Source organism: Erythranthe guttata, chromosome 4 (genome assembly GCF_056151865.1).
Source record: "Erythranthe guttata isolate IM_541 chromosome 4, IM_541, whole genome shotgun sequence".
NCBI lineage: Eukaryota > Viridiplantae > Streptophyta > Magnoliopsida > Lamiales > Phrymaceae > Erythranthe > Erythranthe guttata.
The window spans coordinates 4505929-4515001 of record NC_142536.1 but is presented as its reverse complement, the minus strand read 5'-3'; the positions used below and the strand labels follow the sequence as shown (position 1 = coordinate 4515001).

The following is a 9073-nucleotide window of genomic DNA, read 5'->3' as shown; positions in this document are numbered from 1 at the left end:
CAACACGGCGTCATAAAAGTTGACAGCGTTGTGTAGCCGGTCGTGGTAGCATTGTATAATCGAAGAAATCTGGTTATAGCCAGAGCCGTAAGGCCAATTCATAGCATGGTAGAGGTAATCAATCAGCAGGAATATGGTGATAACCTCCAACTCCTGTTGCTCGTGCCGAACGAACAACTCCTCAATCTCAGGGCACGTCATCATCTCGTCATCGTCGCCATAATCCTCCTCGGGTTGTACAAGGATTGCCGGCAGCCGCGGCGGTGGTAGTCGGTTAATTATGTCTGAAACGTCAAAATAGTATCCCAGGTTTTCTTTCAAATCGTCCATTGCGCACTCCACTTCCTTGAGTAACTCTTCCGTCGCCGACATGTACAGTTCCAGGTATTGCAACGGGTCGACACGCGACGTGTTCATCTTGTTATTTACTCCTGCACAATTATTAATCGTTCATTCAGCTATTCAATCATCCAGTGAAACAAATAATAAACAGAGAATAATTATTTTTTTATAAGCTAAATCATAGAAGAATTGGATTTTGGTCAGATTCAGATTACAAAATAAATTTAGATTACAAATAAATTCAGATTACAAAAAAAAATCAGATTACAAAATAAGTTTAGATTACAAAATAAATTCAGATTACAAAATAAAATTGAACAAAAAAATATGTAAAAACACATCCGAGGGGTGTAAAATTCGGCGTAAAGCTGGTGTTTCTCTTCTTTGACCAGATAAAGCCCAGATTAGACGATGATTTACGTTTCTCGTATGGTTTGGAAACTATTGTACGAGAGTCTAGCTAGGTTTACCCAGTGCATAACAACAAAAAACACAACACCAACATAAACATCCAAAAAAACATAAAAGAATCATACGAAAATAATGCAAGAAAAAAAAAAAAAAAAAACTAACCTTGTTCAAACTCAAAACGTAAAAAAGCAGAAGATAGATAGTTGAGAAAAGAGAATAAAGGGAGTATTAAATAGGAGAAACTTGGCGTAAGATTTAAGAGTTAAGACTCCTATCTACTTTACAAAACCTAAACTAATAAAACATTGTTTCAACAATACAAATTAAAATACCATTAACAATATTTTTTGAAACAAATTGGGAATTAGCAATTTCGATATTTTAATTTCAGAAAAACTAAATTTATTTATTATATTGCGAAAGAGCATTGTTACGTTAGAACTTCCGTATAGATCATGAAGATCAAACCTCTAACTTAACTTTTTTTTTAGTAGAATTTGGAAGAGGTTTGTCCTATGCTACATCAGTTGAACTTTATCGAAATATATTTTAGGGCAAATTACGGCTACCCCTGAGGTATGGTCAAATTACGAAAAAAACTCCTTATGTTTGGGTAATTACGATCAGCCCTTTTTTTTTAAATATTTTTACATAAAATTTATGTAATTCGGTTATTTACTGAACTAAATTGTATGTATGAAATGTTGGCGTACCAAAATTTCGGTTCGATTTCACTCCATAAATTTACCTCTGGAAGGGCTTTTTTGTAGATAATACATAGTTGAGGGAGGTCATTGTAATTACCTAAACATGATGGGAGTTTTCGTAATTTAACCATAACTCAGGAGTGGCCGTAATTTGCTATATATTTTATTATACACATGTATAGATATGTGAATTTTAGACAAATATCTATAAAAATTGCGTTAATTATGTGTAAATTAAAAGTGAAAAACTACGTACGAAACGGAACTTACCGGTGTTTAATTAATTAACCAGCTTCATTGTGTCTCGTTTTCTTTTGTTAGCATTTGCACAAATGTACATTTGGTAAACTCCGCTCGTCTACAATAGATCGTGAATCTCACTAGATGCCTAAATTGCATTAGATAAGTCGTGTGCGACAAACTCAACCTAGCAAGTGTTAACAAAGTAATCGAATTTTAATTATTACACGTCGTGCTTTCTCACTCCTCTAATTAGGTCATCGTACACACAAGCTTTAGCGTGATTCTTGCATGCTAGCTAGTGAATACACATTCGTAAATAAAAACACAATATAATCAACTCTCGCTTAAAATCAATTAGTATCTCGTCGTGATAAATTAGTCCATTTTTTCCCTACAAATACGAATTTAACATTCACTGTTACTCACCCCAAAATCCACAGATTTATATATAAATATGGTACGGAAAAAGGTATATATACCGATACTTATTACATGTAAAACTCTTAGATCGATCGCGATCGGACAAGAACTGATTAATTAAAACACACGCACGATACAAAGTACAAACGCAAAGAAAAAAAAAAAAAAATACAATCCTAACACACTCGATTTTTCTTTTTTCTTTCGTGAAGGGCTAATTAGCGAAACCCTCTTTTTTGTGCTAATTAACAATATATGAGCACTTAATACTTACTTAATTACAATAATATTTTTTAATAAACTTTTTACTTCCGAATCTCCGAAGATAATTAACGTTCCAAAGCACTTAGCACAATCCTGAAAACACGATTTTAGTAAATGTTAAATGTTAGATCCAAGTAAAAATGTTGAACTCGATTTCAGTATTTTTACGGAATTAATTTAATTTATTTATACCGCGAACGAACATCGTTAGAACTTTCATATAAATGTTACATTAGTTGAACATTACGGAATTATATTTGATTATACAGTGTATAGAGATCCATAAATATTTAGATAAACATCTATTATCAATCTACTAAATTAAAAGTGAAAAAAATTACTAAATGAAACTAATCAATATAACATCAAAACTAACAAGGTAACTTTTCGAATATAGCAATCTTGAAGGACTAACAAGCAAAATATCAATTGTTATCAAAAAAGTCAAAAGATTACAAAAAACCAACCAATCATAGCCGGAGGGGCTCTTGGAGTAAGAGTTGGGCAAAGCCGCCGATGTCGATTTTCTCCTTGCCATCCGTTTCAAATTACTACCAGGGGTACATGCTAAAAAACACCCCAAAAGAAACCAAAATTACAAAACCACCCCATAAAATTAAAGTATTTCCAAAAACAACCCCAAAACTTTTCAATAGCTCAAAAACACTCACGTGAAAACGGCGAGCTTGGATCGCCGGAGCCAGAAGGAGACGACGGATCAGACGGAGAGTCAACGGAAACTCTGAGATTACGTTTCGGAATGTCTCGAGGCGCGGTGATGCTCCGGGAAACCGGGACTGCCTGGCCGTCGGTGCTCGGCGGCGGCGGTGCGGCGGCGGTGAGGCTGGCCGAGAAAGAGTTGTGCTTGCGGAGTATTCCGAGGCCGGATTCCGGTGTTGGACCGGCTAGGGTTTCATCCCAGAGTTTGTCGAGAAGTCCCATGATTGTGATGGACTAAAAAAGAAATTCCCAGGTGTAAATAAATTAAGAAATGGGGTTTCTTTTGTAATAAAAAAAATGTAGTTGGGGTGTGGGGGAGGTTCTTTTATAGAGAAGAAAATTGAAAATTAAAAGATATTTTTTTTATGGCTCAATAATTCGTGGCTTCAGCTAAGCTTTGATGGGTTAGCTTTCTTGTTTTGTTGGCTTCGGTATTAGCCGAGCCGAGATTTTGATGAAGCCGGCTGGCATTGATGTGACCAGGGGCGTACCCACGCCTAAGGCTGGGGTGGCCCCCGCCCCCCCAAGAATTTTTTTTTAAGCTGTTTTTTTTTTTTTTTTTTTTTTTTTTTGGGTATTTATGTATTAGTTTATACACTTTCGCCCCCCCAAACTTTTAATTTTGTACATTTTAGTCCCTAAAAACAAAAAAAAAAATTCTCTCTTAATTTACCCCCTATATTTCCGCCCCCCCAAGAAAACACCCCTGGGTCCGCCCCTGGATGTGACAAAAGAATATCAAGTGAGTAAGTTGACTTAGTCAAGTAGCTTGACAGCTCGGCTAAGACTTTCTTTACTTTTTTTTTTACTTATTCCAACACGTCATCAGATAAGATTGATATCCAGATCTACCTATCTTTTTGTTTAGAATGGTGGAATGATTCAGTGTGGTGGGGTCCACCCTACTGTCACGTGATGGGGATGGTCTACCGACTATGTAATTATTTCAATTTCTATGGGCCAAATTGGAATTTGGGTATTATTAATTAATGGGCTGTTTTTTTGACAATGTCTAACTTAACTGGGGCTCATTACTACTAGGCCCAAGAAAACTAAATTATTTCACAATTGGCTTAAAGTTTATTATTACCATTTCACAAATTAGTAATTTTTGTGACATACATCAGTGATCCGATGAGTATTTGGATCATCTAAAAGGCTCGTTTTATCAACCACTTACTAAATCACCACGAAACACCACACCCGCCCTGGCCCACCCCAGGCCCCCACTAACCGGTTCACCTCACCCAATCGCGTTGCCACCCAACGCCCACGCCTCACAACTTAACTTTCGAAAATGGGAAAAAATGGTTTTCAACGACTCTAAAACCACAACTAACTCCCTAGATCTGGCGAACAAATGACGTGGCGAACATATCAAAAGCATCCACTCTGAACGTGGCTCGCTACTCGAGACTCGACCGAGAGTTAGGGGCATAATGATATACCTTATTGAGCCGACAATGAGTATTTGTGCAATCTAAAAGGCTTGTTATATAATCCACTTACAAGATCATTAACTAATTAAGTGAATATTTAATGACCATTTAAAACAAGCATTTGTTCATATTAAGATGAAAAGGTAATGCAACTTGTAAATACTAAACAACTTTTTAATAAAGTGATTTAGTTGATGTCACTTTTATAGACAAAGCAAGACCAAATTGGAAATAAGTTAGCACTTTTTTTAAGAATAAAATTAAACAAATACAAGTTGGTGAAACATGGGATATGCAATTTAATAATTAATGTGTTAATGAGATGTTTTTTTTTTTCATTTTGTAGTTTCATAAGAATTGATGAACAAGAAATTGATTTAACATTTTGACATCTTAAAAACCGCCACTAAAAATATATATTAAATTGCATTCGTCAGTTTAAAAAATTCATTCGTGGTGCATTATTCATGATTTATTATCTTTAAAGGGTGCAAAGTGCTATAAAAAAAACTTGAAGGTGCAAAGTGCAAAAAGTATACTCCATATATTTATAAAATTCAGGCAATTCTTTTTCCTAACGAAGCAAAACTCAAAAACCATTTCAATGTCAACTTTGAAATGTTCTTGCACGAATTAAAACTCACAATATAGCAAGAAACTATATGTTACAAAACTAATTAATAAACAATGTGACAAGGGAAACTTAAAAAAATCAAATGATTCATATAGTGTATCTTCAACTAATTAAACCATCGATCGATGACGATATCTTCGGCTTCGTCCTCCTACTACCTCCTCCGGGCCTCGTTTGTATTCTCTCTCCCTCCAAAATTACATTTTCCTGCAGATATCGCATTAATTATTAGAAAAACCGAAGCGTGTATCGAATCAGAAACATAATTATTGGATTAGACAAAGTAAACCTTCAACGAGAAAAAGCTATAACAAATAAAACATGATATACGGCTAAACCTCTATAAATTAATAGAGTCGGAACTGACAAAATTCTATTAATTTAGTGAAATATTAAATTATCGAGTACGTGTTTACCGAGTCGGGACCGTAAGAAATCATTACTCAAGCAAGATTATTAATTTATCGAGCTTCTACTGTAAATACCTACCCCTATGCAGAAGCCTTCAAATGGTGTGGCTTCGATATTGCTGAAATTTACGGAGCTCATTTCACGGGCGTTCCTCTTGTTCGATACGGTGCGGGTCCCGCCGCAAGAATCTTGGTACGGAAAGTGCGGAGGAGGAATCTTGAAAACCTCTTCCGCGTCGTTGTGGAATATTTCCTCGAATAGAACTTGCAATTCTTGGAAGCTCTCGTTTTTATTTTCCTATTTCAACCATAAATTAAGCTTCGTATGAACATTGCGCAGAAAAAAAAAACATTGTTACGAGGCGCGTTTTTCACGTGCAAAAAGAACTCACGTTTGGTTTACTTTGGCCCATCATTGCTACCATTTCATTCAAGAAATCACCCATACCCTGCATAGGCATCACACACTACACATTTAAAAAAAGATGAATTATCATTTATCCCTAACTCATAATGTGTGAGTACGAAAATAGCCCTTCGCAATCAACGGAAACTTTTGCAAATAATTCTTACGGCATAATCAACTCATATTTTTGCAAAATCGACAACTAATTTGGAACATATGGAGTGTAATGCAATAGTTAGAACTTAGAACTCACGTTTTCGTCAGCGTCATCTTCGGAGTCGTAGATTCCTACGTCGTAGAGAAACCTTTTGTTGGCATCGGAAAGCACTAAATAAAAAATAGCATCGTCCCGTAATTAATCCGATTGCCATACAATAAATCACATATATTCGCACTTGCATTGATGATCTAAAAATTATGGGTAAATTACAAATACCCCCCTGAGGTATGGTTAAATTACAAAAACCCCCCTCTTGATTGGATAATTACATCTACCCCCCTCAACTATGATTTTTTCTTACCTTTATGGTGCCAAATTCAACATAGTCATCTAGATTCCGTGAAATGTGCTCTAGTTTGTACTCTTTGTGTAAAAAATACAGTTTTCGATGCACCACAAACTGATATATACAAGCTAACAATCACATATTATGGTCATCTTGCTTCATAATGTAGAGTTTAAATGGGATAAAACGGGTACAAAAGTGATAATATTCCATATAATCTCGAAGATTCCACTAAATTTGATGAGTTGAGGGGGGTATTTGTAATTATCCAAACAAGAGGGGTGTTTTTGTAATTTGGTCATACCTCAGGGGGGTGTTTGTAATTTACCCAAAAATTATTGATTCATTATGTCGAAACCTCTATAAATTAATAGAGCCGGAACTAGGGAAATTCTATTAATTCAGCGAATTATTAAATTATCGATTTAATAATTTAACACGTTTTCACCAAGTCGGAACCGAGAGAAACTATTATTTAATCGAGTATTAATTTATCAAGATTCTTCTCTCTCTCTCTCTCTCTCTCTCTCTATATATATATATATATATATATATATATATATATATATATATATATAGTTGTGAAATTACCAGAATAGGCTTGTTGGACAGCTTGAAACTTGTTCTTCGCTTCCTCCACATACTTTAAATTCCCAGAAGCAGAGCAGCGATCTGGATGCCATTTCTATAACAAATTCAAATTATTTATTAAATTCAACATTTTAATTTCAAGAAAATATATATATGCAATATGCATAGACTTCTTCTGCAGCAAAATAAATCGAACAAAAAAAAAGGGGTCAACTTTCATTAAATCCCACATCGATTTCCCAACCCATAATATTTCCTAACCCCTCTTTTCTGAAAACCCACATATAAAAATTAAATCTTTTCGATAAAAACAAAAAAAAAAAAAAATCACCATTGCAAGTTTCTTGTAAGCAACCCTGAGCTCCGCCGCCGTACATTCTTTCCTCAGCCCCAGAACGCCGTAAAAATCGCTGCTTTTCTCTTCATCAGCTGCCATTCTTATTAATTAAAAAGAAATAAAAATTCAATCTTTTTATAAGTTATATACTATAAATTTAATTCAAGAACATGGTGATAAAATCACACCGACCGATCTGTATGGAACAACAGTACTGTATAAAAGTACTGGGAAAAAGATTGCTATATGGTGGGAAGTCTCTAGAAGCATGCAGGAAAGTTTTAATTTATATAGTGAGAGAATTAATTAATTAATTAATTGGAAGATTGAATAGTTCAAAGATATATTGAAAAAAAAAAAAAGAATATGTGGGCTGGCTACTTGATAGAGATGGTGTGAGTTAAGATGGACGGTTGAGATCAACTGTTTGGGTAGATATTTTTGGGGGGATTCGTCTCCAGAAGCTTCTGTGTTTACTATTTTTTTTTAGCTTTTTTTGTCTATTTTTTTCTTACTTTTTGTCGTTTTTGAAATGGGAAAGGAAACCACAAAATAAAGTGATTATTTGATTAATTTCACATTTTTTATGTATAAAAAAAAGGGTGATAATTTCAAAAAAAAAAAAAACTTCAAAAAATATATATGGAGAGAGCTCATTTTGTTAAGTAATTAAACATGAATACATATTTTCATTTGATAGCTTAGTAGAAAAAAATAATAAAATATGTAAAAAAAAAAAGAGTTTATTTAATCTAGATATCTTCGTATTCGGTCAAAGTTGGTTAGAAACAGCTCAATTGCTTATCAAATCAAGCTAAAACTCCATTCCGGAAGTTCGATAAAAATTTAAATGAATTTCAAAAACGTGCGTCCGGGTGAATTCATTTCGTCGTAGATTGAAGTTCTTTGCATATAACGACGATGATAGTAAGTAGCATTGAACATAAATTTGATATGTCTTTCTAGGCCGATCTGACGAGCCTATTAGTTATTATATGCGTCGGGTACAACTCTATGTAACGGGTCAATCTCATTAGTTTATTAAAACTCACATGAGCTCGACTTATTTAATATCGAAATATTAGTTGAATAATATTTTAAACTCGGTTGAAATAAAAATAGATCGATATTAGTATCTAGAATTTTTTTTAAAATTTTTTTTTTGTCAAACTCGGTATGTTTGGCTTTACTTAAATATTACTATAATTGGTATTTTTAGAATTAGGGGCCAAGAACACCAAATAAAGTATATTTGTTATTAAATAATATATACTTTATTTAAAAAATATAAATAAAACAAAATTGAAAAAGGATTTGGGCCCATGTGTGAAAAATGGACCTGTCAAATAAAAGAATATCTTCAAGTTGCCAATGGGCTGTAGTTGCTCTATCATTGTGCATTTATTTTCACTTAATAAATATAGCTGATATATATAAACTCATTTTTTTATTAGTTCAACCCATATAAAGGGGTTTATTAGTTCAAGTTTGTAAATTAATATAATTTTATTACATTAAGATCAAATATGACGAACATACCTCTATCCACAAATAATATCAAAATATAAACATACCCTATTTTTAATTTGTTCAAGACAAAAAAATCAAAAAAAAAAAAAAAAACTCACGGCTGCCGCAAGACC

The 9073-nt window shown here is 33.8% G+C and overlaps 2 protein-coding genes across 2 annotated transcripts; both read right to left on the bottom strand.

Annotated features, from left to right (window-relative positions):
- Positions 1 to 2154: 2154 nt before the first annotated feature.
- LOC105953162 (dormancy-associated protein homolog 4) lies at positions 2155 to 3410 on the bottom strand. The gene is made up of 3 exons (XM_012976833.2): positions 3059 to 3410; positions 2855 to 2954; positions 2155 to 2480 (listed from the first exon to the last, which is right to left on the bottom strand). Exons 1-3 carry the CDS (start codon positions 3327 to 3329, stop codon positions 2453 to 2455), a joined length of 399 nt encoding a protein of 132 aa, XP_012832287.2. The 5' UTR covers positions 3330 to 3410; the 3' UTR covers positions 2155 to 2452.
- A 1683-nt stretch (positions 3411 to 5093) lies between these two features.
- LOC105969599 (Chaperone DnaJ-domain superfamily protein) lies at positions 5094 to 7778 on the bottom strand. The gene is made up of 6 exons (XM_088816563.1): positions 7425 to 7778; positions 7094 to 7187; positions 6250 to 6323; positions 5983 to 6039; positions 5670 to 5888; positions 5094 to 5387 (listed from the first exon to the last, which is right to left on the bottom strand). The coding sequence occupies exons 1-6, from the start codon at positions 7527 to 7529 to the stop codon at positions 5283 to 5285; spliced, it is 654 nt and encodes a 217-aa protein (XP_088672689.1). The 5' UTR covers positions 7530 to 7778; the 3' UTR covers positions 5094 to 5282.
- Positions 7779 to 9073: the final 1295 nt, after the last annotated feature.

What these genes read in the sequence shown, in the direction of transcription:
- LOC105953162 (XM_012976833.2), bottom strand. Translation starts at nt 3,329, where the DNA reads ATGGGACTTCTCGACAAACTCTGGGATGAAACCCTAGCCGGTCCAACA. An exon ending in TCCAAGCTCGCCGTTTTCAC is followed by an intron (nt 2,955 to 3,058) that starts GTGAGTGTTTTT and finishes GGTGTTTTTTAG; the next exon opens with CATGTACCCCTGGTAGTAAT. An exon ending in AGCCCCTCCGGCTATGATTG is followed by an intron (nt 2,481 to 2,854) that starts GTTGGTTTTTTG and finishes TCGTGTTTTCAG; the next exon opens with GATTGTGCTAAGTGCTTTGG.
- LOC105969599 (XM_088816563.1), bottom strand. Translation starts at nt 7,529, where the DNA reads ATGGCAGCTGATGAAGAGAAAAGCAGCGATTTTTACGGCGTTCTGGGG. An exon ending in TGTCCAACAAGCCTATTCTG is followed by an intron (nt 6,324 to 7,093) that starts GTAATTTCACAA and finishes TTTTTTATTTAG; the next exon opens with TGCTTTCCGATGCCAACAAA. An exon ending in AAGATGACGCTGACGAAAAC is followed by an intron (nt 6,040 to 6,249) that starts GTGAGTTCTAAG and finishes ATGCCTATGCAG; the next exon opens with GGTATGGGTGATTTCTTGAA.